This window comes from Heteronotia binoei, chromosome 7 (genome assembly GCF_032191835.1).
Source record: "Heteronotia binoei isolate CCM8104 ecotype False Entrance Well chromosome 7, APGP_CSIRO_Hbin_v1, whole genome shotgun sequence".
NCBI lineage: Eukaryota > Metazoa > Chordata > Lepidosauria > Squamata > Gekkonidae > Heteronotia > Heteronotia binoei.
In genome coordinates, this window is record NC_083229.1 from 71554143 (window position 1) to 71580892 (window position 26750).

General features: G+C 45.0%; 1 protein-coding gene across 3 annotated transcripts in view; it reads right to left on the bottom strand.

Annotated features, from left to right (window-relative positions):
* The window catches only part of SPIDR (scaffold protein involved in DNA repair), a 293362-nt gene that overhangs the window by 148533 nt on the left and 118079 nt on the right, over positions 1 to 26750 (bottom strand). For all 3 annotated transcript variants that reach the window (XR_009555667.1, XM_060243829.1, XM_060243830.1), the window contains exon 8: positions 14758 to 14968. Coding sequence is in view for 2 of the 3 variants with exons in the window: in XM_060243829.1 (XP_060099812.1) it covers positions 14758 to 14968 (211 nt within the window). In the remaining variant the exon portion in view is untranslated. The remainder of the gene's footprint in view (positions 1 to 14757; positions 14969 to 26750) is intronic.

A 26750-nucleotide genomic window follows, 5' to 3' on the forward strand; every position in this document is an offset into this window, starting at 1 on the left:
ACAGCTCCGAATCGTGGGTTTTATACTGTCATCACCTGCGACTCCTTGAGTGCTTTCATCCGCGCTGCCTTCGCACCATCCTCAACATCCACTGGAGTGACTTTGTGACCAACACTGAAGTCCTCAAGCAGGTGGAGGTTACAAGCATCGAGGCATTGCTGTTGAAGACGCAGCTGTGCTGGGCAGGGCATATCTCCAGGATGGAAAACCACCGCCTTCCCAAGATTGCCCTGTATGGCGAACTTTCCACCGGCCGTCGAAATAGAGGGGCACCAAAGAAGAGGTACAAGGACTCCTTGAAGAAAGCCCTTGGTATCTGTTGCATTAACCATCACCAATGGTCTGACCTAGCCTCAGATCGCAAAGCATGGAGGCACACCATCCACCAGGCTGTCTCTTCCTTTGAGAACGCACGCATAGCTGGTCTTGAGGACAAAAGGAGATTGAGGAAGAATCGTACTGCTACAGCACCAACCCCAAATCAGACTTTTCCCTGCAGCCACTGTGGCCGGACCTGCCTGTCCCGCATTGGTCTTGTCAGCCACCAGCGAGCCTGCAGCAGACATGGACTACTGCACCTTTCTTAAATCTTCGTTCGCGAAGTCAAGCCGAGAGTGCAGACAAACAAAGTTCATCCAAAGTGACCACTAGACTTTCCTCAGTCATACTGGCATGTGCACTGTTCCTCTAACATTCCCTCCCTGATTGGGATGCAAACTCAACTATCAGGCCTCAAAAAACCAATCCCATTTTCCTCTGCTATCCTAATCCAGGTCTGATTCAGTGGTTACACTGTTTGAGAAAACAGAGGTAGCAATACACAGTTGGGGTCTTTGATTAGTAAATTTTTGTATGATTATTTCTTTCAGCTAATTTATTTAGCAAATGGCTATCTTCCAGCATAAAATGGAACCACATGTGCATTTCCAGAGCTATGCTATAATAGAAGTCTGATGTTCAAATTTGTTTTAATTTATTACACTGTTTTAAAGCAAATTGTAAGCCTCTTTATTCGCCAGAAGTTCTTGCACTAACATCTCTTGCCTATTTAGCAGCTAACAAAAGGAATAGTTGAATCAGATTAGTAGTGTATGTTCCTGCTTTGAGACAAAAGAAAGGGCCGGGTATAATTATTTAAACGAATAAAAACTTGCAAGTTTTTCTTCTTTTTGACATTAAAAATCCTGCTTTTAAGATTTTACAATAAATTGGGAGAAACCAAATCCAAACTATCCCTTTCCCTTGTAGAAATGTCTCAATTATTCACTGAAAAACTTAATTCCACATTCAGTATGTACAACGAATTCTTGATTCAACAGTTTGTACTATTATAATAATTTGTATTATTTTCAGTCATGTTTGTTATTTCAGCTCATACATTTATTCTTTTAGACCTAAAGAGCTTTTCTCCTATAAACATATTTATTTAATTTATATTCTATCTTTCATTATGAAACTCAAAGACTTACACAAGTTTCTCAGGTGGAATCCAATCCAGGCACTAATTATCCAACCCAAACCTGGGACTGATATAAAACTGCCTTAGACCATTAATCAATTGTTACAAAACCCAGCATTGCCTACTCCAGCAATCCACACAGCAATCCACCAAAGGGCTTTCCTGCTAGTGCAGCGCAGGATCCTTTTAACTGCCAGAATTGAGCATGAGTCACTATGGACGCAAAGTATATGCTTTACTGAGGGCAATCTCTGACAGAGTGAAGTCTGCTTGTTTGGTGGATTTGAATGAGGATCCCCTGAAATTTCTTCTGAGAAAGACAACTGTAGGACAACTTTATGGTTTTCTCTTGAAACTTCTGGGATTCATATGGAAAGGAAATCCTGTCACAATTCTCTGTGGATGCAGATCTCCCCCTTGATGACTAGATGGCTGAGAAAGGGATGCTGAGTTGAACAAAAGCCTCTAAAACAAGGGTGTCAAACTCATTTCTTATGAGAGCTGCATCTGATATAAATGAGACCTTGTTAAGCCAGGCAATGTGTGTCATGAAATGTAATGCAAGGTAGCACAGTTACAACTTTTATAAAGGACACAAATACAAAGATTTTTTTAAACTTAAAATAAAACATGCTTAAAACATTAGCACTCTTGAAATATTTTGTTTATTTAACAGTCTCTGATAACTGACACCTCTTGCTCTGAATTATTGCATCAAAATCTGGAGACAATGCCTGTGCTGTAGCAATATTGAATATGCTGTCCAGCACTCTGCTAATGGTCTCTATGGGAGGGACCAGAGAACCCAATCACCCCTGTATCTTCCTTTCTTGCAAAACCCTTTAGCCACGGTTAGTACAAAAAGAAAAAGAAAAGCTCTACCACAGCTAGATATATGTTCCCTTTCACATCCACACATACGTTCCCTTTCACATCCTTTATCGGCATATATAAGAATATAAAATAGAGGGACAGCCAGGTTACATATTAAAAGAGTACAAAAACCATACAGCAGGGGTGGCCAATGGTAGCTCTCCAGATGTTTTTTGCCTACAACTCCCATCAGCCCCAGCCAGCATGGCCAATGGCTGGGGCTGATGGGAGTTGTAGGCAAAAAAACCATCTGGAGAGCTACCATTGGCCACCCCTGCCATACAGAATAAAATTAGGATTACAAAATAAAAAAAACAGGTTTCCTACCTGTAACTGATGATCTTCGAGTGGTCATCTGTGCAGTCACACCGATGGGAGAAGGCGCCAGCGCCGATCACGATCGGTAAACTTCAAAGCTGCGGATTTCCGCGCCTCCGCCCCAGTGCGCATGCTCAGGAGCCCCACCACGCATGCCCACTGGGACGGGAGCGGACATCCCGCCAGTTCCTTCTGACCGCTGCGTCAGCCCCTGACGGACCGGCCGCAGAGGGGAAGGAGGGCGGGTAGTGTGACTGCACAGATGACCACTCGAAGATCATCAGTTACAGGTAGGAAACCTGTTTATCTTCTTCGTGGTCTCTGTGCATCACACCGATGGGAGATTAGCAAGCTGGAGTCCTACCTGGTGGCGGGTGCAACGGTCCGTCAGTAGGAGATGGATTGAAGCACAGCACAACCCACCGAAGACTCTCGACGCCGCCTCAGGTCCAGAGCATAGTGCGACACGAAGGTGTGTGGTGAAGCCCATGTAGCGGCCCTGCAAATGTCCTGAAGCGGGACGCCTTTCATGAACGCCGCCGACGTGGCCATCGCCCGCGTGGAATGGGCCCTCACAGGCCCAGGGAGCGGCGTTTTGCAGAGGAGGTAACACAACCTGATTGCCTCAACAATCCACCTGGAGAGCCTCTGGGACGATATCCGTCTCCCCTTTGCTGCAGACGCGTAAGACACGAACAGCCGGGAGTCCCTCCTCGAGCCCTTTGTACGATGCACATAAAAGGATAGGGCTCGTTTAACATCCAAGGCGTGGAGCCGGCGTTCGGACTCGGACGCTGGGTTAGGGTAATACGCTGGCAGCGAGATCTCAGCGTTGAGATGGAAGGAGGACAGGACCTTAGGCAGAAAGGCGATGTCTGGGCGAAGCACCACCCCGTCCGGGGTGAATGTCAAGTAGGGGGTGTCGCAGCGGAGGGCCGCCAACTCGCCCACTCGTCTGGCGGACGTAATTGCCACCAAAAAAGCCGTCTTCCAAGCCAGAAGGTGGGGCGCACAAGTAGCCAAAGGCTCGAAAGGCTTCCCAGTTAAAGCCTTCAGCACCAGGTTCAAGTCCCAAGCTGGGGCGGGCATTCGCACCGCCGGGTACAGCCTTGCTAGCCCTTTCAGGAACTTTTTTGAGTCTGGGTGGGCAAAGACAGACTGACCATCCACCCGTGGGTGTTCCGCCGAGATGGCAGCCAAATAGACGCGCACCAACGTCACTGTCAGTCCCGCGTCCAGCAGAGAAACCAGAAAATCAAAAATGACGGGGAGGCCTGCTGCCCGCGGGCTAACCCCTACGGCGTCAGCAAACCTGGAAAACCTACCCCACTTGTACCAGTACGACTTTCGCGTGGAAGGCTTCCTACAGTTTAACATGACAAACTTCACTCTCTCAGATAACTGCTGTGTGTCAGACGCCAGGCTGTTAGCTTCAAGTGCGGAATATCGTGGTGGAGTACCCGTCCCCCGTGGGAAAGTAGAAGGTCCGGCACTTGCGGGAAGTGGTGAAAGTTGCCGTTCGCCAGCTCCATGGCGATGGGGAACCACTGTTGCCTCGGCCACCAGGGCGTTACGAGAATCCCCACCGGCCGGTCCTGCAGAACCTTCTGCAGCACCCGAGTCAGGAGTGGGACGGGGGGGAACAGGTACACGCTGTGATAGCGCCACGGGATCAACAGGCTGTCCCCCAGGGATCTGGAGTCCGCTCCTCCCCTGCTGCAGAACAGCCTGCATTTCTTGTTGTCCCTTGTGGCGAAAACGTCGAGATCTGGAGTGCCCCAACGCTGGAAGAGCGACTTCAGATAGACCCAATTCAACTCCCACTCGTGTAGCAACGCTCCCCCTCGGCTTAGGAAGTCCGCTTGGACGTTCTGTTCCCCCGGGAGGTGAGCGGCCATCAGGGATATCCCGAGGGACCCGCACCTCTCCCATATGCTCATCGCCAGGCTGCACAAGCTGCGGGACACTGTGCCCCCTTGCCGATTCAGGTAGGCCATGGCCGTGGTGTTGTCCGTCAAGATGGCCACCAACCTGCCCCGAACTAGAGTCTGAAAGGAGTGCAGGGCGAGGGACACCGCCATCAACTCTAAGAAGTTGATATGATGATGCAGCAGATGCCTGGGCCAGGGAGCTCCCACGCACAGTCCTAGCGCGTGAGCCCCCCACCCCCACCTCGATGCATCCGTCGTCACAGTGATCGACGGCGGGGCCCTCTGAAACGGGACCCCTTCCAGAAGGTTGTGCTCCGACTCCCACCAGATCAAGGACTGCAGTACCTCTGGTGGTACCGTCAATAGTCGGGACAAGGGGTCGCTGTTGCAGTTGAAGACCCTGAGGAACCAAAGCTGCAAGGGACGCATGCGGAGCCTCGCTAAGCCCACGACCGCCGTCGTGGCTGCCATAAGTCCCAGGAGCCTCTGAACCTGCCGAGCCCGCACTGTGGGATTTGACGAAGGAGACCGATTGTCTGGATGATTACAGCCGCTCGGTCCCGAGGGAGGAATGCCCTGCGAGCCACTGAGTCCAAAACTGCCCCGATAAACTGAACTCGTTGGGAAGGCTGGAGGCGAGACTTCCCCCAATTGACCTGCAGGCCTAGGTCTACTAAAAGAGCAAGGGTGGTGTCGACGTTGTGTATCAGGGATTCCCGTAAGTTTGCGACTATCAGCCAGTCGTCGATATACGGGAACACAGCTACCCCCTGCAGCTGCAGGTGGGCAGCGACGACGACCATAGTCTTGGTAAAAACCCTCGGAGCCGTGCAAAGGCCAAAGGGTAGGGCCCTGTATTGGAAATGGTCCTCCCCAATTGCGAATCTCAGGAATTGTCGGTGGTGGGGGGAAATAGAAATATGGAAGTATGCATCCTTTAAGTCTAAGGTGGCCATCCAGATGCCTGGCCTGAGGAGAGGGAGGATGCACTTCAGGGAAGTCATTCGAAACTTGTCACACCTGACGAAAATGTTCAGTGCACGAAGGTCCATAATCGGTCGGAGGCCCCCATCCCGTTTGGGAACAGCAAAATAACGGGAGTAAAAGCCGTGACCCCGTTGGGTGCTTGGAACGACTTCGATGGCCTCCTTTAGGAGGAGGGATTGTACTTCCTCCCGTAGGGTTGGAGATGGGGAAGTATAGACAAATTTGGGAGTTGGGGGTTCTTGGAGAAACTCTATCCTGTACGCCCGTCGGATGATGGCCAGAACCCAGAGGTCCGATGTAATCCGGCCCCACGTAGGGAGGAAACAAGAAAGGCGGATAGAGTCCACAGCCGTGGAAGGGCAAGTTGCCAGGGGGGAGTCAAAGACTCTGCTTCTGCTGCTTGGACCCTTTCTGTCTAGCAGCATGGGTAGCAGGCGGGGAGTACTTAGGTTTTGCCGAGTACTGCTGGCGCGGGAACGCGGCTGTCGACTTCGAGCGCCAGGAGCGCTCTGGGGATTTTGCGTATGGCTTCCGTTGCCACAGCTTCGTCCACTGGCGTTTCGCTGCCGGGCGGGACGGTGACACCCCCAGGTTCCTGGACGTCTTCAAGCTCTTATCCATCTCCTGGAGAACAGAGTCTGTATTAGAGCTGAAGAGGCCTAACCCGTCGAAGGGGAGGTCTTTGATATAAGTCTGAGTGTCGGGCTGGAGTGCGGTCGACCTCAGCCAAGAGTGGCGCCTCAGTGATATGGCGGTCGTCAAGGCCTTTGAGCAAGTGTCCCCCGAGTGCTTAGATGCGTTGAGTTGCTGTTTTGCCAGTAGCATCCCTTCTTTCTGCAACTTCTTGAGGGCACTCCTGCTCTCCGTCGGTAGAGTATGCAGAATGTTGGAGACCTGGTCCCATAATGCATACTGGTACCTGCCCATGCATGCAGAGTAATTGGCTATCTTCATGCCGAGAGAGCCTGTAGAATAAAGCCTACGACCTATCGAGTCCAGCTTCCTGCCTTCCTTGTCTGGGGGCGTGGAGTGTGTCTTCTTCGCTTTCGAGGAGGAAGACACAACAATCGAGTTCGGTTTTGGATGAGTGTACAAAAACTCCGCGGTGCTCTCCTGGATCCGGTACATGTGATCGAGGCGGCGGGAAGACACCGGCATGGAAGATGGTTTATCCCATGAGGATTTTGCTGTTTGGAGCATCACGTTAGTCAAGGGGAGCGCCACCGCTGTTGAGGTGTCACGTTGGACGATGTCAAATACACTGTCCGTTACTACTGGCTGCGGCTGCTCCGTCGGCAGCGATAGCGTCAGAGCCATACGTTTGATCAGATCCCCGTAGGACTTCAGGTCCTCGGATGGGGAGATGGGTTGCTCCTCCGACGTCTTCTCCGGTGGGGACGGTTCTGTCGGGGAAGAACCCCCGGGATCCTCTGGGGAAGAGTCTCGTATGGACCTGGTCGAGCCACCGGGAGACTGTGACGGATCCGACGGTTCACGTAGTGGTGACTCGGGTTCGACCTGAGCTTTCAGCTTCGTTACGGGGGGTTGCGCCGGTTCCCGACGCGGTTCCACCTCGGGTGGCTTCAATACCGACGCCGATGCCGATGCCGAACGTTTCGGAGTCTGGTAGGATGTACGAGATCGATACGACGACTCGGAGCGCTGGTCCCACTCGATCGGTCTAGGGTGGAGCCAGGGAAAAGGCGGTTGCATTGGGTATGCGCCGTATAAATACTGCCACTGGCGCTGGTCCCAAGGGACATGAGACGTTGGCCGGTGCGGAGAGCGGTCACCTTCGGTGTGGCGTGGTGAGCGAGTCTCCTTCTGATGATCCCGGGATGGATCCCGTCGATCCCGAGGGCTTCGAGAGCGAGGGGTTTCCAGTCGGGGAAGGGGGCTCCTATCGGTGCCGGAACGCTGTGCTGATTCGATCTCGGAGTCCGAGATGACTAGTTGCGTCTGCATCGACTCCAGAGGGGTCCGACGACGTGGCGAGGCAAACAGCTTCAGCGGAGGAACAGTTTTCGTCGAGACCGAAGGACCTTCCGAATCCGGCGAAGTCCTCGGATCCTCCTTGGGAGGTTTCGCTTTCTTGGCCTTCTTGCCATGCTCTCCTCTATCCTCTTTGTGCCGCTTAGCAGGCACTGAGGAGTCCGACTTCGCAGCCGAGCCCGAGCGCTTCTGAGGGCGATCGGCGTCGGAGAGAGTCTGTTCGGTGTCGGTCAATTTCGGTGCCGATACCGACTCGGGGGCGACCGTCGGCTCTTCGGCCGATTTCCGGGGAGAAAGCGCCTGCTCCATTAGCGCCGCCGCCAGTCTCGCCGCCCGATTCTTCCGAGTTTGCTTAGAAAATTTCGCGCAATGTGCACAGGAGTCTGGCTTGTGGCGTTCTCCAAGGCACAGCAGACACAGGGAATGTCCGTCAGGCGGTGCGATTTTGCTCCCACACTTAACGCACCGTCTGAAGAAGCCCCACCGCCTGTCCATGCGCAAGGGACGATGGCGGGGGGGATCGCAGGAGGGATAGAAGGAGAGGAGGGGGGGTCGCCCAAAGGGCGGGAAACTCACCCCACACTCCCGCGGCAGCAAAAAACCTATACTAACTAACTATACTAACTGGAAAACTAACTAACGACTATCTACATAAATCAACCAACAGATTGATCCGAAGTTCACCGACCGTAGCCAAAGATCGACTGATCAGCGCGGCGGTCAGAAGAGAACTGGCGGGATGTCCGCTCCCGTCCCAGTGGGCATGCGTGGTGGGGCTCCTGAGCATGCGCACTGGGGCGGAGGCGCGGAAATCCGCAGCTTTGAAGTTTACCGATCGTGATCGGCGCTGGCGCCTTCTCCCATCGGTGTGATGCACAGAGACCACGAAGAAGATCAAAGTAGCAACACAGTTAAAGCTGATACATAGTACTACTTATCAGGATGAGTAACCATAGCTCTATAAAAAAACTTTGCTACTAAAATTCAGTTATTTCCAGGTCAGAACTATCAAGCAAATACGCTCCCTTTCTCTAATTCAAACCAATGCCCACCTCCCTCCTGCTGCTTTCTCTCCTTTAGCCTTTTCCAGAGAGAACACACCTCGTCTGTGGCTTGGCCTTTTATGCTTTCCTCCCAGGTCCCACCCCTCCTTGGCCAGTTTTCCCTCCAAAATCTCTGCCAACCAATCAAAGGGACAGAAGTGATCCTGGGAGATGTAGGCCCACCAGCAACTCCAATGTAGGCTTCTCCAGGCTTGTAGGCCACACTAGGCTTATAATCATGACAGACGGTAACAGAGAAAAAAGGAAAGATAGTATGATGACAGATTAGAGATGCCAGTCCCCAGGTGGGATCAAGGAAGCCCCCAATTTTGGGGCTCCTGCTGTCAGGGGAAGCCCCATCCCCAGGAGTGACCACTAGCATCCTCCCCTCTCCCTCCTTCCCCTCCAGCTGGAGGGCCCTTTAAATCTTGCAAAAGACCAGGAGAGGAGTGGCTGCCTGCATGTCTGAAACCCCTGCTTTAAGACAAGAAGTGGGCTCCCTAATGAACAAGAGACCTTAATGCCCTGTATCAGTGACTGGGTGACCTTGGGTAAATCACAGTTCTCTCAGAGCTCTCTCAGCCCCCACCTACCTCACAGGGTGTATCAGTGACAGTGGATACTGCCAAGGGAAGCCCCATCCCCAAAAGTGGCCACTAGCATCTTCCCCTCTCCCTCCTTCCCCTCCAGCTTTAAATCATGTAAAAGACCAGGAGAGGAGTGGCTGCCTGCCACACACATCAACTCCAAGTGGCAGATTCATTGCTTGGAGTTCAGGTGCGTGTGGCCCCTGCTTCTTCCAAGCAGTATTTAAAGGGTCCCTTTAAACCCTGTCTGTAAGAAGTATATGGGGGCGGGGGGAGACACCTGAACTCCAGTGGTGAATTCATTGCTTGGAGTTCAAGCACGCGGGGTGTCAATTCCCAACATGATGATGTCACTTGTGTGATGTCACTGTGTTGGAGATGGCCCTGCCTCCTCCAGGAATGCCTCCCAAAGTCCCCTGCCAAAGAGGAGGTAGGCAATTTTATGACAGAACCTAGTCCCAGAGAAATAAGGGCAAGGGGAACAGTATCTTTTCCTTTAAGGTCTCCTGGACAGAAAAATAGTCATCTGGTTTATATCTATACCCTGGGAATAGTAGAATGGTACTTATACAAGCTCAAGGTGGAGATTTAATGAGAACATTTCTCTCTCCAAAGTGACCTTTTACCAGTACAGTGCACAAACCAGAAGAAAGCATAGGCCTTGATACTACCCCTGTGAGTGTAGGACGTGTGCTACTTGAAGTGGCTAGAGAATTCTTCCCTGCAGAGCTTGTCTATGCTATAATCTAGGACAGTTTGAAACCAGTTGGTGTAGTGCTGGTTTTGTGAAGTGGTTAAGGGTGGTGGACTATAATCTGGAGAACTGGGTTTGATTTCCCACTCCTCCATATTCAGCTGGCTGGGTGACCTTGGGTAAATCACAGTTCTCAGAGCTCTCTCACCCCCCACCTACCTCACAGGGTGTCTGTTGTGTGGAGAGGAAGGGAAGGAGATTGAAAGCCCCTATGACTGAAGGGAGCAATATAAAGCCAACTCTCCTCCTCCTCCTTCAGGCAGACTGATTTCCCTTCTTCAATTAGTAGGGGCAGTAAATGATGCAGCTTACTCTAGGCTGAGATTGGCCCTGAGAAGGAAGATCCTGAGGAGCATGACATCTAGAGGGGTCTTGCCCTTGGATGGAGGACATGTCATCCAAGCTCGCTGAGGTGTGTGATGGCTCTCCACAACATATCATGACTACATTTTTCAAACTGGTTTCAACACTATGGAGGGCATGTTTAGCAAGGAGTAATGAAATCTTCAAGACTTATGGGGCAGTAAGAGGCTCTAAGGAATTCTTCTATGTTTCAACTATCATGGTAAGGGGAGTGAATTTTGTGTGGCTAAGAAGAGATCCTGTTACTGTATCTCAAATTCACCTCTTTCCAATTATGCCATAATTGTTTTTTTTATTTGCTATTTTAAAAAAAATCCTGCCCACCCTGCTTCTGCACCTATGCAAAGAAGACTGGAGTCTGAGGGAAGACCCTCCTCCCAGGCAAAGTTATTTTGCTCTGCCTATCAATCTTAAAATGCAAGATCTAACATGACCGAAAATAAATACCTTATAATGTAGGAAAAAACCAATGTTCACTCCTACACATCTTTCTCTGTAATATTCATTTAGATTGGCAGTCAAATCTCTGCAATAAAGTTTGGCTTTTGACTACACCAAGACACAAAAAATTGACACGTACTTTTTAACAAATTAAAAACTGTTTCAGGTGGCAGACATGTCATTCATGATTAAAAAATTAAAAATCACTTTTCACTATACATATTTAGACTGAGCCATCTAAAAGTATTTTGATACTTCATTGAATATTGAAAGTGTTTTAATGCTTTATTAAAACTAAACTCTGGAAAGACAGAAGTAACACTGACTGGAAAGGTACAGGTACGAAGATAGCAGGCTAAGAGTATGGTAACACAGCTAAGGCTTATCTGGATTTCGTCCACCTCACTCCACATGTATAACAAATACAAAGACAAATAGTTAAAAGAAAAGGGATAGGTATACAGCTCAGCAAGGAAAAATGCAAGAAAACAACAAACTTAACTAGTTAATTATTCACAACAGCCCTATCCAGGGTTCACAGTTCCTCTGGCCAGTCTGGAGTACAGGACAAGCAGAGTCTTAAAGCAGAAAGGTGGAGCTTAGGAAGCTAACTGGTTTCCTGCCTAGTCATTGTTATGGGGAAACCTAGCCTCAACCTATTAACCTCTTCAACCAATCATGAGGCTGTCTCTAGGGTATCTTCCCCAATTATAGGCAACTGACAACTCTACTTGACTTTTCTCAGCTGCAGTTTATTAGCTAATCAGGCTGGTCTAAGCAAACAGCCTTGGAGAAAAGCCAGCCTGTAGAGGTGACAGCACCTGTGAACACAGAAATTAACATACACCCAGAAGAGAGATTCCTTTCAAGCTGAAGACTCTCTTGACAGTAGGACTTGAAGGACATTGCGCTCAAGTTAAGCTGCCTATTGACCACTTAATTAAGAGCCTCAGGGTCAGGCCCTGAGGCTCTTCTGGTGGAGGGGCCCCAGAGAAAAAAAAATTCGTGGGGGGGTTGCGGGGCTGTAAGAGCAGCAGTGGGGAGATTGGGTGGGGGCAGAAGTGGTAGTCAGGCACCCCACACGGTGCTCTGCTTGCCCGTCCTCCCGCCGCCGTGGCTGCACCCCCCCTACCCTGCGCTCCGCGACTAAAACTAAGCCCTGCTGCCGGCTTCTTCTTGCAGCCCGCGCCTGCACATTTTGCTAAGAGAGTCTCTTAACAAAATGCACAGACGTGGGCTGCAAGAAGAAGCTGGCACCAGGGATTAGTTTTAGTCATGGCAAGCAGGGGGGCGAGCGAGTGAGCAGAGCGCCACCATGGTGGTGGGGAGGGAGGCAAATCAAGCGCTTGCCTGGCAGGGAAAGGAGAGGCCATACATGTTGAGGGGTTGAGTGGAGGGGCTGTGCCTGCCCACCCCCCTGTGGCTACGGGTGTGCTCAAGGTTATACTGGACCCAACATGATTGCTGGAGAAGCAAATTAACACAGTTGCGAAAAGGCTTTCTTCCAACTTCCAGCTTTTAAGTTTACCGATCGAGATCGGCGCAGGCGCCTTACTCCCATCAGTGTGATGCACAGAGACCACGAAGAAGATCGAAACTGTCCACCCCCCCACACACACTTTTTAAAATGTCAGTGGACAACAAACCTACTAACCCAAGGGTGTTGAACTCCTTTGTTATGAGGGCTGGATCTGACATAAATGAGACCTTGTTGGCCTGGGCCATGTTGGCCTAGGCCATATGTGTACCTATTAAGATTAGATAGCAGAGATATAAACTTTATAAAGGACACAAACACTAAAGATTTTTTTAAAAAACTTAAAACATGCTTAAAACATTAGAACTCATTGGTATTAAAGGTGCTTTCTTTGTATTTCTCCCATGGGATTCAGGGAACTGGGCAAAGGAAGTTCTTTCCTTCTTTCCCCAGGGGACCATGAGGGGGAGGAGCCTTAGCCAATAGAAGGCTTGGCTCAGTAGCTCTGCTGTGCAACTGTGGCAGCCTGACAAAGCAATCTCTTCCTCCCCACCCCTTCCTCTCCAAGGAAGGAGTCTCAGCCAATGCAGAAAACAGAGGTTTTGCTCTGTAGATCCTGTGCGATTGATCAAGCCTTGCAAAGCAAGCTGTTATGCAGAAGAAGAATTGCAGATTTATACCCCGCCCTTCTCTCTGAATCAGAGACTCAGAGCAGCTCACAATCTCCTTTATCTTCTCCCCCCACAACAGACACCCTGTGAGGTGGGTGGGGCTGAGAGAGCTCTCACAGCAGTTGCCCTTTCAAGGACAACCTGTGCCAGACCTATGGCTAACCCAAGGCCATTCCAGCAGCTGCAAGTGGAGGAGTGGGGAATCAAACCCGGTTCTCCCAGATAAGAGTCCACACACTTAACCACTACACCAAACTGGCTTTTGGAAGCAAGAGAGAGGGAGAAGGAAGCAGATGATAGCCAGTTGCTTGGGGGCCTGATAGGAGCCTTCTGGGGCCTGATTTGGCCCCCGGGCCAGATTTTTGATGCCCCTACACTAACCATTTTTGTCACTGCACAGTTTGATATCTTACTTTCTCCATTAACAAAAATATAAAATAATAGATTAGGCCATAATATATCCAATGATATTTATAATCTGAACAGAAGAATTGTGTGAAAAGTTCAGAGGAGACTATTATGAGTTATCCTCTTTAAAAAATAACCTCTCAAAACAGGTTATGAACCATTTTTATTTATTTTATTTATAGATTAATGGATCACCCCATCACAGCTGAGGCCAAGCTCTGGGCAATGTATACCAATAAAAAATACATTGATTTAAAACATTAAAACATTCTGAATAAAATCTTATGGACTCCCTTTTGGCTTATCAAATACTACTGCTCCATCTTGGTGGGGAGAAAACATGCAAACTAAACAAAGATGTCTCAAGAGGAAGCATCCTCAGGGATAATTTAAAATCTCCAACTCTTAAGGTCTTTGAAGGAGTAATCATCTACAGATTCCATGACTACATTTTTTTTGCAGCAGAGACCTTACTGACAGTGACTGAATTTTGTAGAATTTTATCATGGGGTAGTTTTTGCCCTTATCAGAACTCTACCCTTTCTGCTTTTGCAAAAACTTCAAAGAAAGAATGAAAAAGACAACTCTCTTTTTGATGGTAGGGATTTGTCTGTTGATTCCCCCCCCCCACTTTGTCTGCTTGAATATTTATAACTTCTAAAATATATACAGTATCAAAGAGCTCTGTAGTAACAATATCCCTTATTGGCCTTCATCTGCCTGCTGCACCACTGATCCAGGGAATTTGTCTTTATCAATGTGATAAATAGAGGAACTAAAGATATGCAGAATCTCTTTGATTTTTGTTTGGGGCTTCTTTTTTCCCTTGTTTGGAGCTGGAAAACACAGCATGGTACAGTTTATCTCCTGTCATACCAAAAACTTCTAGTTCATCATTTAAAAGACCATTATAGTATGTGCTGAAGCACTTGGCATTTCCATTTTTAGAATTTCACTTCTTTATTTCACACTTCAAACTAAAAACAGAGATTGGACCATAAGCCTTATTTCTGCTTGCACCTTTCTTTGTCCACTGCGGAAACAGTCTTCCTTTGCAAACCACATTCCTTTAGTACCTAGCAGTTTTCAGCTTAATGAATGATACTGGTTTTGAATGAGCAGAAGTAGCTAAATGCCAGATGAACACACTCTGTAATGGAAGACTGACTCTGTGACAGAAAGCTCCACAAGCAAAAGCAATCCAAGCCAATGTATATGGTTAAACTCTTACCTGCACTTCCCAAAATACAGCAGACACCAATACACAGAAATAAATCTATTTATGAAAGGACAGGCAGAATGGGAAGAAGTAAAGGATGCTCGGCTACTGCTCCTTGGGCAAACCAAAATCATAGGCTAAATATCTTACAGTACGTCATACTAACACCTATGTTCCTTCTAAAACAGTACAACAGACTGTTCTGATAAAAGAAGGAATTAAAGTATTACTTACCAAGGAGGATAGATACATATGATATCCTGTGCGGCTGCCTTGAGACGAGCAACTGTTTCTTTTGCAAAAAGAACTTTAATTATCGGCTGAATTTCTTCTACAGAAGAACTGTCAGCGCAAATTTGTTGCAAATGATGGCAGATAGCTATGCACAGAATACATTCTTCATGCATTTCCAAGATCTTCACCATTAGTATACGAGACTTACCACCTGAAAATTAAGCAGTGAAAAACTAATGAGATAAGAAAAACACACAAGAATGCATAGCTACCTTGATTCCTTCTCATTCTTTTTCCTTGTTTGTTGCAAGCACAGACCTGGAGAAAAAGGCTGTTTGTACTTTTGAAAAAGCACTGTACAAGCCCTCAATACATGTAAATGAATCAATCACCTTTATACACAGTAGTATTGAGAGACAAAATGTAGTTTATCGAAATGCTTTAAAATGTTTTATGAAGTAAAGAAGATCCAAGTAGTGAGCCGTGTTGGTCTGAAGCAGTAGAACATAATCGGAGTCAAGTTTCACCTTTAAGACCAACTTAATTTTATTCAGAATGTAAGCTTTCGTGTGCTCTCTAAGCACACTTCAGCAGATGAGGAAAGTAAAGTAGTTGCCACAATAAGTTGGAATTTTATTTGATTGATGTGGACAATCTGGAGATGCTGCTGAACAGGCAACTAGTTTCATACATATGAGCAGGCCCTGATAGACTGAAGATTTCTTGGAGCTTAAATTCTCTTACTTGATGGGAGAAGACACCCAAAGGTGAATGAAGACTTATCTAACAAGAAAAAGTTGCCTAAAAAAGTTCACCAAGTAAGGGCAGCAGTCCAAACTTAAGAGGAACCAACATGCCACAAAAGCAGATTTTTGACATAACTAAGCATTTGTTTTGGTTACTTAAATCACTATGATTTTAGTAATGTAGCAGAAAACAAGTCAGTTACAATGTACAATTCTTGAATGTTCAAAAATATCCAGTAGTAAACTACCTTGTCCTGTGTGGATAATGCAAGCCACACCCATAAACACATGGGATCTCTGTACACTCTGGAGGACTCTCCACACATACAGAAAAATATGACAACGTGAATTAACTAAAATGGGGGGGGGACTTAAAATGACTCACTGAAGACTAAATAGGCTCTTAAGGTGTGGAATGTTAAGAGCCACTAATTGTCAGTTAAAAGGGCAAAGTATGAAAGAGAAAAAAAATCAGTCTGCTGATACAGAAGTTTGGACACTGTTTTAAAAAGATGCAGAACTACGACTAACCACTTGACACTTAAAATACTTCAGCATCAGAAGAGACGCTCAAAATAAGGTTTACCATGGTTTCTGAACAGGTCAGAAAGTACACCCAAGGGTGGTTTTAAAGCACCACATCAAAGGAGCTTTGTTCCAGTAATACATAAGCATTAACATGCAGCTGCCATATCAATTAGGCCCTGTACAATCCTTGTGTGACTGACAAGTCTACATTACCTTTTTTCTTACTGATATTTGCTTTCAGATACCTAGCTTTAACAAGCTTATAAAACAATACAAACACTTGCAAAGCCAGAAACCTGTTTCTGCAAAACTGTAGAATAATGAGATGGAAATTGTTTGGTACAGGAGTTTAGAGCAGTTATCTTCAATGTATTGCATTCAGTCAAAATGTGCTTATTGCTTTTAACTAATGTATTTACTGTTTTTAATTAAGAAATTATGTACAAACACCATCATGAGCCCTTTTTCACAGGGGAAGGCAGCCTAGAAACCGAAATGCACACACATGCAGAGAGAGAGAGAATGAGAACATGTATTTAAAAATACGTTCTGGTAAAGAGAAATAAGTGTAGATGACTGGGGAAGGCAATAGCAAGGAAAGGAAAGGAAAGGTCCCCTGTGCAAGCACCAGTCGTTTCCAACTCTGGGGTGACGTTGCTTTCACAACGTTTTCAAATCACCCCGTAAAAAGTCTGCCATGAAAATGTCACGATGCGACGTCACCCCAGAGTTGGAAACGACTGGTGCTTGCACAGGGCACTACCTTTACCTTTACTAAAGAGAGAAATAAGTACACTACAAGTAGTGCCCTGCAATACTCATGGGGGATCCTATCTCCCCTCCTCCATTTTCTCACAGGGCCCAGTGCAGTCTCCTGACTCCTCTGCAGTCACTGGGCCTCCCCTCAGTCTTGGCAGCTTTTCCACAGCTGCTTTGTATGGGCTTGCTGAGGCTTTCTTTCCCCCATCCCTGGTTTCAGCACTTCACCTGGAGATGCTCCTTGTGGGCTTGCTGAGGCTTCCCTCCTCCCTCCCTGTTCTCAGCACTGTCTGGGAGCAGCTCAAGTGTAGGCCTGCAATACTTGTCAGGGGATTCCACCCACTTTTGCATCGGGCTAATAAGCACAACTCAAGGCCTTCACCGGGCTGTGCAACCACTGATACTGCAGCCGGGCCTAGCACCTCACGAGTTGTGCTGCTGCTGCTGATGGCATGCCCTATGAGGCTCCCTGACTGTCCCATCACTGCTGAACCCAGCAAAGCTTCCCTGTACCACCAACAAATGCTGGAGTAAGTATGTTCTCTGCACTTGGGCAGATAATGCTACTTTATTTTGGGGAAATTATTCCCCACCCTGTGAAGTTTTTCAAAGATTTCAGATTTTTCTGCAAACCTGGGGAATGCCCCTATTTTTCTGTAAAATCTGTTTACCTCCATGTGGCTGCAATCCATAGATGTAGCTATCCACAGATGGGAGTCACAGGTGGCTAACAATATATAGATACGTGTTCACACTGTTCTAAATCTGAATGTTGAACCTTAACATATTTTCTATTTTAAGAGGCCTACAGCTACACATTTTTCTAGATGAACACACACCTGAGCTAATCAATATACCCATTGCTAGGGAGGGACGGTGGCTCAGTGGTAGAGCATCTGCTTGGGAAGCAGAAGGTCTCAGGTTCAATCCCTGGCATCTCCAAAAAAGGGTCCAGGCAAACAGGTGTGAAAAACCTCAGCTTGAGACCCTGGAGAGCTGCTGCCAGTCTGAGAAGACAATACTGACTTTGATGGACCAAGTGTCTGATTCAGTATAAGGCAGCTTCATATGTTCATGCATTTTCCAAACATCGACTCCCAAACCTCAGGTAGAAATATTCACTAATAAAAAAAATTCTAGTTTTTGGGGCTGGATCCAATGTTCTACAAGCTAAGCTCTGCTATTGCAATAGAGTCTATCTGATTCTCCCGATACAGTCCCTTGTGCATCCACAGTTTAAGCAATCTCAAGCAACAGTGCTGGGCGTGATGTGAGAATCTGCAGTAGGAGGCAGAAGTAACAGCAAACACCTTCCTCCTCTGCTGCCCCTTGCATTAGTGGAAAACGAGTGCACGATCTAACCCATTGTTTCTTTAAACATATATACCAAACTAAAGGTCTTTCAATTGCTTGCTGGATTAAGAGGTAATAAAACTGCTAGATTTCACACTAGCTCAGATTGCAATTCATGTTTAAAGCAGCAGCTATGTAATCTACTCCCACACAGCAAGTTCATGGACAGACAGAATATCATGGAGAACTTTCAAAAATCCAATTTGCACCATTATTTACTTCCTCAACACCAATATACTAGCTGAGCCTTAAAGTGACTTAGGCACTGTTGAAAATACAGTTGAGTGTTTATAATTATAGTATAAAGTTGAGCATTTATAGTTACGGTAAAAACAAGATACTACTGTAGTCCTTAAGCATTTCTTGCTGCTTAGAGAGACTTTAATGGCACTCTAATAACATGTCTGGAAGCCTTCCAAAAGGCTCTCCCCCTCCCCAATATCCATGAAGCACCCACAGGCCAGAAGTGGGAAGGAACTGAACATTTTGCCACTTGACTTTAAATTAATGTATTATATGTGTGGACATTGATTTTATGTTTTTTTTAAACTGTCTTTATAATTCTGTACATTGCCTAGAGCCCCACAATTGTGTGGATTAGGCAATTCAAAAATGCAAATTAATAATAATAATAATATATCCAGCACTGCTTTCAAAAGCCCATTCAAGAGAATACATGCAATGACAGAAAGCACCTGAGAATAGGGAGCAGCAGTGTGTACTACTATGTGTAGAAACTGCTGAGCAAAACTGAGCTGGCACATAGGTTCAAAGAGGCTGTCCTTTAAATATGTACATCTCAGGTCACAAAGGACTTAAAATATAAGAATCAGCTGCCTGAATTGAACTATGAAACATATCAGCTAAGGCAAATGTTTTAATATTGGTAATTTGTGCATAAAGCAACCAGTCAGCAGGTGAACATCTGTCATTTCCTGGAACTAAACCCCCTTTAATAAAATGGGGCCTAAGTAACGCTCTTAGGCTTACTCCTAACATTAAAAAGTGGTTTTGACACTTTGAACTTGCTTGGATACATTTCATGAAGAATATTATCAACTATTTGCTTTCAAAGCAACTGTGTGAGATCAATGCAATAACTCTTTCATTTGAAGAAAAACATTTAACCATTCTTTTTGAAACATTTACAAAGGAATTTCAAAGGGAGATTTAGAAAAAGAAACTGCTGAATTGCAACTGATAATGAAGCTCAAAACAATGCAACCTTCTGGACTGAAATGAGACCTAGGTTTCCTGTCACATTACTAATGCTGATTTCTCCAATCCTACTACCCCTGTGCATATCACACCTAATATAATCATGCCTGCTATTGTTGTTTGGCATCTGAAATCACTCCACTCTCCAAGATATAAGGACAGATGGACTCACATTCCAGCTGTATCTGAAGAAGTGAGCAATAACCCACGAAAGCTCATATCCTGCTACTGGACTCTTGTTCTTTTCTACCATTTGAATGGTTCAGCATTACTGAATGAAAGCTGTAATGATTAATTCATCTTCTAGAATATCAGGCCTCAGAAACTTCATGTTTAGACAAATTAATTTTACCCTTTTCTTTATCCCCTAGTGAAAGTGGCAAGATGCATCTTGTATCAAGATAAATTCAGAATCTAAATATATCATTGTCCAGCAGCATTTTTTTCACAGATCACTTTATTATAATTATTTATTCATTTAACTTAATGAATTGTCCCATCCTGGCTAGTACTGGGCTCTAGGTGATGTGATGTACAACAGTGTATAAAATACATATATTTGAACCAATAAAACTAATTACAGAGAAAACAGATTACAAACCCCGATGATATCTTATTAAAGTGCTACTGATCTAGAATGATGCTGAAACTACGAATTAGCAAAAGATGAAGTTGGATGTATCAAGCTGGCATCATAGCCAAGCTCTATAAAAGCACCTAGTATAAGTTGTTCTTTGTCAGTTTAGCAGGCATTTATTATTCCTTCTGTAATATTTAGTTTAGCAGGCATTTATTAATCCTTCTGTAATATTTTCAATGGCATACTATTTCTCCTCAGAAATACAAAGATTTTGATTTTAAGCAGTCATATCCTCACTAAAATTCTCAAATTCAAGGATTCTTTCAAGCATAACATGATTGTCATCTAGTTGGACAATTTATGGATAGCTTTTAATTTTCTTTTCCACAATCACCAAAATGGTTGGTTGGATTCTTAAGTCTTCTGCATAACCGACATGCTTTTCCTATTATACTGGTTGATGGAGGTTTCATAGCATAAACAAGCTTCCATTATATAAGGACAACACCGAACTCTTTGCAGACTACCACACTAACACCAGCCATGCTAAATTCTGACTTTTTGATCATCTGAAGCCGCAAGTTTTTATAAAGCCTACTGAAATATCTTCTCCACAAAACACTTCCTCTTTTTCACGATAGTTAGACTGCTTGATGTGTGGGAAGAATCAGTTGAGGAGCTTCTTCCTGATTGACAGATGGCTCTTTACCCACTCTACACTTTTCTGCCCATTTTAATGAACCCTGGATGGGGTACAGCAATCCACTGTCACCAAACATTTCTGAAGTCACCACAGACAGGAAACTGGAATTGAAACTGCACTCACTGAGATAAAGAATCAAGAGCTAGTACTTGGTCAAAAAGTAAAACACTGGGTTAAATGGTTTAAAGTTATCCAAACAAGGAGAAACAACAGAAATTTACCTAATATGGTTAACTGAACTTATTCTCTAACCTATTTACTTGCTTCCCAATCCATTCATTGCATCTATTGGGCAGGGTACATACTCCCTGCATGGGGTCACAAACTCCATCACCAGCAGCTGTCGTCATCATCTTCTTCTTTTGTATTTTTATGTGCATCTGTGTGTGCATGCACACAACTGAAAATCATGGCAACCTCTGGAGACTGACCCCTACTAGGGGCCTCTAGGATACTCAGAGAGATGGCTGAATAAAGCCTGCCACTACCTCCAACTGGTATTCCAAGGAAGTCACCCATCCACGTGCTTGTCAGCGTTGACTCTGCTTAGTTTCTGAGATCTGATGAGATCAGTCTTGCCTGGGCTATCCAGGTCAGGGCTAGCAGTCATCTTCCTGAAATATTCCATGAAATGTGCATCTGAACTCCATGGTGGGGAGCGTTATAGATTTCCCAGTGTCCCTTGCACAATTTATTGTTATAACATGGTCTATACCATGTCCTGTAAGCTGCCCTGAGCCTGTTTCGGCGGGGAGGGCGGGGTATAAATAAAAAATTATTATTATTATTATTATTATTATTATTATTATTATTATTATTATTAATAATAATAATAATAATAATAATAATAATAATGATAATAATAATAATAATAATAATAATAATAATAATAATAATAATAATAATAATAATAATAATAATAATAGGGTATATTCCATCTCTTTGACAGGCAAGTTGTTCATCCTTGCTTTGGAAACAGAGACAACTTTATTTCAAACATTTCCAGCTTCCCCCGCCAAAGCTCAGCCAACTTATGGAGACCCCCCCCCCCTCCTTAGGGTTTTCAAGAGAAGATATGTTCAAAGATGGCTTGCCATTGCCTGCCTCTGCATAGCAACCAAAGAGTCCTTTGGTGGTCTAAGCCTAATTAGTTTCTGAGATATGATGAGATTGGACTAGCCTGGCCTATCCAAGTCAGGATTTATTGCTGCTTTATTTCCAGAACATTCAAGAAGAGATTTTTTTTCTTTAAAAAGTCTGAATCACTGCAAAAGGTCCACCATTACCGGTCCTAATTCAAGACAAGCACCAAGCAAAGTATACTAATCAATTTTCACTTTATTATCTTACTGCTGAATAATCTATAGTGGACTGTCTTGAAGACAGATCCATTTATTTACACTAGTACAGGTATTAACTATTGTGTTAAGGAAAGACAACAAGCATCTAGCTTTAGTTCAAAAATCCTCTACACTGAGGTAGGAAAGCCTTTGCTAGCACTAGGAGGATTACCAGTCATTCAAAAATACCTGGAAATACAGCCATTCAAAAATACCTGGAGCAGAGAAAAGCTGCCACAGAAAACAGTCTTGAGTGCTTGTCTGCTGAATCACTTGTTCACAACAGATTATTACTTTTTGTTTTTACAGGTTCTGTTCCAGTTCAGGTACAAAGCAACCAAAAGATTTTTAGGTTCAATTTGGTTTAAATTCATTGTGTGGGTTCCCCCCCCCCCCCCCTACATTTGGGTTCATTTCAGGTTTCTGCCCCTCACCCCAAAATGGAAAAACCAACCCCTAACTCACAAAAGCAAATCCCCAAAAGATTCTGTGCTGTTTTCAACATGGTAACAGAGGTGATAGGAGGACACAAATAGAATATTGGCTACTTGCCATTCCCCTTTGGGTCTAAAATAATACATTTATTAAAACTGAGAGCAAGAAAGCTATCAAGTACAGTGTAAATTAAGCAGAATTCAAACACTTAAGCAATGCAAAGAAACAAGAGACCATTAGCATTAAATACTTTGTTAGCAGTATTTTAGCACTATGTGGTCTAACATTCCAATATTGTATCCTCACTATATCAATCAGTGGAGCAAATATCTTTTGTATAACATGACTAGCCAAGATGCCTTGAGATTGCAATCGTAAATATTTATAACCTGCCTTTCCTGTATAGCCACAGACTGTGCTTCAAATAGCAGAAGCACATGGAAGATTCTGAGGAAAATGTTAAATACAGATAGGTTTCTTTCAGAGTAAGTGACCTTTTACATATCCTGGGACCAGAAAATTTAGGATTTAATAAGTTAAAAGCCAGTACTTTAAATCTGGCCTTGAACCACACTAGAAACAAAATCCAGATGTTGAATTGGCATAATATAATCCATGCGGCTGACTCTTGTTAACAATCTTGTCACTGCATTCTAGGCCAGATGCAGTTTGAACACATACACATACATAAAGCTGCCTTGAACTGAGTCAGATCACTGATCTATTGAAATGAGCACCACCTACTCAGATTGACAGCAATTTTTCAGGCTCTCAGGCTGAGGTTTTTCACATCAGCTACTAACAGATCCTTTTAAAAGTAGAAATGTCAGGGATTTAACTTGGAAGCTCTGTAAACAAAACAGATACTCTACCAGGGGTTTCAAGCTCATTCATTATGAGAGCCAGATTAGACAAAATGAAACCTTGTAAAAAATGTAATGCCAGGCAGCATAGATATAAATTTTATAAAAGATACAGACAAACATAATTAGAGATTATTTTTACTTAAAATAAAACATGCTTAAAACATTAGCAGTCTTGAAATATTTTGTTTAACCGTCTCTGATAACTGACACCTCTTGCTCTGAATTATTGCATCAAAAAGTGGAGACAATGCCTGTGCTATAGCAATATTAGTATGCTGTTCAGGTATGCATCTGTAAGTGGCAAACCTACTTTTGATTTATTGACATTCATTACAGAAATCTCATGGTCAATGCTGTGAGCCTAAGACCCAGAGGAAAACATGAAATGGTTGGGCATTGTGAGCTTTTGTACACAAGTTGCTTCTTGTGCTGGTCAAGAACATGTGAAGGCACCATGTCACAGACTGAGGGTTATGTGTTTGTCTACAAAACTATAGTCTTCCCCAGAGAAATTACTACACCTCCTATGGGGCAGTGCAAGAATAGAGAGACCATGTATAGTGATATCAGCCTTCTATCTGGGAAGTCTAAGTTCAAAATCCCCAACTAATCAAAGGAAATCAAAGGAAAATGTGAAAGAAAAAAATCAAAGGAAATGTGCTAGACACCCACACTCAGCCAAATCCTGGCTTGTTGTTACTCCTCTTCTAAATAGTTCACTTGCTTTCCTGTTGAGAAAGATTGGATCATGAAAGCCTCTGAGATAACAAGTCGACAACTCTCTCACACTCGCAAGGCTAAAAGCTCATACCTTGAATAAAACATTGCTGGTCTTAAAGGTGCTTTCTTTGTATGTCCTCCCGTGCGATTGATCAAGGGAATTGGACAAAGGAAACGCTCCACTGAAGGAAGAGAGGCTTGGCTTAGCAGCTCTGCAGTGTGACTGAATTGGCAACCCAGGCTCTCTCAATCACACAGCAGAGCTACAGAGCCAAGCTCCTTCACAGGTTGACACTCTTCCTCCCTTCTCCTCCCTTTGGGAAGAGGGAAAGAGTGAGAGGCTGCTTTGCTCGGCTGCCTCATCACAGGGGAGAAATAAAAAAGAGCGACTGAAGAAAACAGGTGAAGGAGAAGGAAGCAGACAATGGCCAGTCGCTGGCAGGCCTGATTGCAGCCCTGTGGGAGCAGGATCAGATCTGCAGGCCAGACTTTTGACACCCCAGCTCTACACTAAGCCATAGTCAACCCCATTGCTCCTTCATTTTCATTCTGGTTCCTGGACACATTTAAAATACTCTAAGTTTCTGGACACTTTTTAAAGACAACCCACATGTTACAGAATGAAGATCTTCATAACATCCATAGCTAGGTTTTTTATTTCCAAGATGAGGTACAACTAATGATCAGACTAATGTCGTAAAATATATTCCTGGTGATCACTTTTTGTCAGGTGGGTCAGGGAATCCAAGAATGCATGCAAGCTGTCAGCCTGAGCCATAAAGTGTAGTGCAACTTTATGGGTTGCATCAAATGATCTACTGGCAAAAGGAACCAACAGTGGTAGAACTTCTCTAGAAGAGAGCACTAGGAGGATGAGAAAATGAGAAAGATATGCTTTCCTTTCACAAGTGTATTGCTGTATCTAATCCCCTAACACAGACTGTAACCACTCCATGAATCATACTATTCTATAGCAACAGTACTGCCATCTTTTCTGGATTAATTTAAATTTGTTCACTCTGATCCAGTCCATCATCAGCATCAGGTCCTGATTCAGAACTTCTGGTGCTTCACTAAAATCTGATCATCATACTAAAATTCATCAGCATACTAATGACAACATTCCCCAGATCTCTTTCCAGTGATTCCACGTAGATGTTAAACCACAAAGACAAAATGGAACACTGAAGTATCCCACAGGCCAAAGGCAATGATTGCATTGGCACAGCTATCTACCAACAACATTTTCTATGATCTACTTCTATTTCTCCAAAGTTTCGAGTAGGTAACAACATTTGAAAATATTTAACAAACAACACTAATTGCATAAGGCAAGAGAACCTACTGATGATAAACATATACAAGTTGATCAAAATAAAGAGGTCTTCACATGGCTTCCAGAAGTTACTCAGGACTGCGTTTTTTCTTCAAAAGCCAAACACACTCTTAGACCAAATCATCTGTAGTTTGGGGGCTGGCTGTCATCAATTTACAGACAATATACTGCTATATATGTTTTCAAAACACTGGATTTACATGAAAGTTTCTTCTCTTCAGTGAGGCAAAGTCATCCAAACTACTTAGGTCATGTATCCTTTCACTCCAGGGCTATGCAAATTTGTGTGTGCCTTTCCTGGAGCAGCGAAAGGGTGTCTTTTCAGACATCCAGCAGCCCAGATCAAAAAATATTGTCAATACTTGGAAAGTAACTTTAACATCTTTATTAAGTGCAAACTCTCCTTTTATTTTGTGGTGGGAGAATTGAATAACTTCTCCCCACTGAAGAGAAGAAACCTTTATGCAAGTCCCATGTTTTGTCCTCCTTCAGTGGGGGAAGTCATCCAAACTGGTTATGTAACGAAACTGAGTTAGGGTAGGAGGTATGTAGCATTAGTCCAACACCTGTTTGGAGCCAGGGCCAAAGCCAGGATTTCATGTTTGGTGGGGCCCGCAGCAGCATTCTTTGTTTGGGTGGGAGGGGGAGGGAGGGGACTACCCGGTTTGGCCCTAAACATTTTCTTTGTTTCTCAAGTAAAGCGACAGCCTCCCCCCTCCCCAATTTGTCTACCTCAATAAAACTTCCAGGGAGATCTGGCTACAAGTAGACCCCCCCCCCATGCCAATCTGAAGCCCCCTACAGTAGCAATGCTGCACTTGTTCAGAGCAGTGGCAAGTGGCAGTGAGCAAAGGCAGCAGAATGGAGGGGCAATACAGAGGGAAGGGGGGGGTGAATGGAGTGGCCTACCCCCTTGTAGCTATGGGCCTGGTTGGAGCACTCTTCCCCCAAAGGCAGCATCAATAGAATTTAGTTGGTCAATCCTATAGTGTTTTACAAACACTGAAAACACTGACCAGGTCACTTCCTACAGATCTCCTTAACTGGAGCTCTGGTAGAGAACACTCATGACATTGCCACTGCTCAAGTGGAACAAGCCGTAATTCCAGTAGGCACCCTGAGACCATGAACCTCATATGTGTTGTGGGTGCACAGTTTGATCCAGTGTGCTATAGCTGACTTGGAAATCTTTCTGACCAGGTTTGTGGTACTGTGTAACACGAACATTGTGTCTGAGAGTGTGAAAAAAGTGGTCTTGTTTATGTAAATGTGCAGAGCTCTTCTGATATTTAGCTTGTGCCACCTCTTCTCTTTGGGGTGCGAAGGTCTGGGGCAGAATGACAGCAGGACAAGCTGTTGGTTCAAATGATAGAAGTTAATCTCCAAGATGAAGGAAGGGTCAGTTCTCA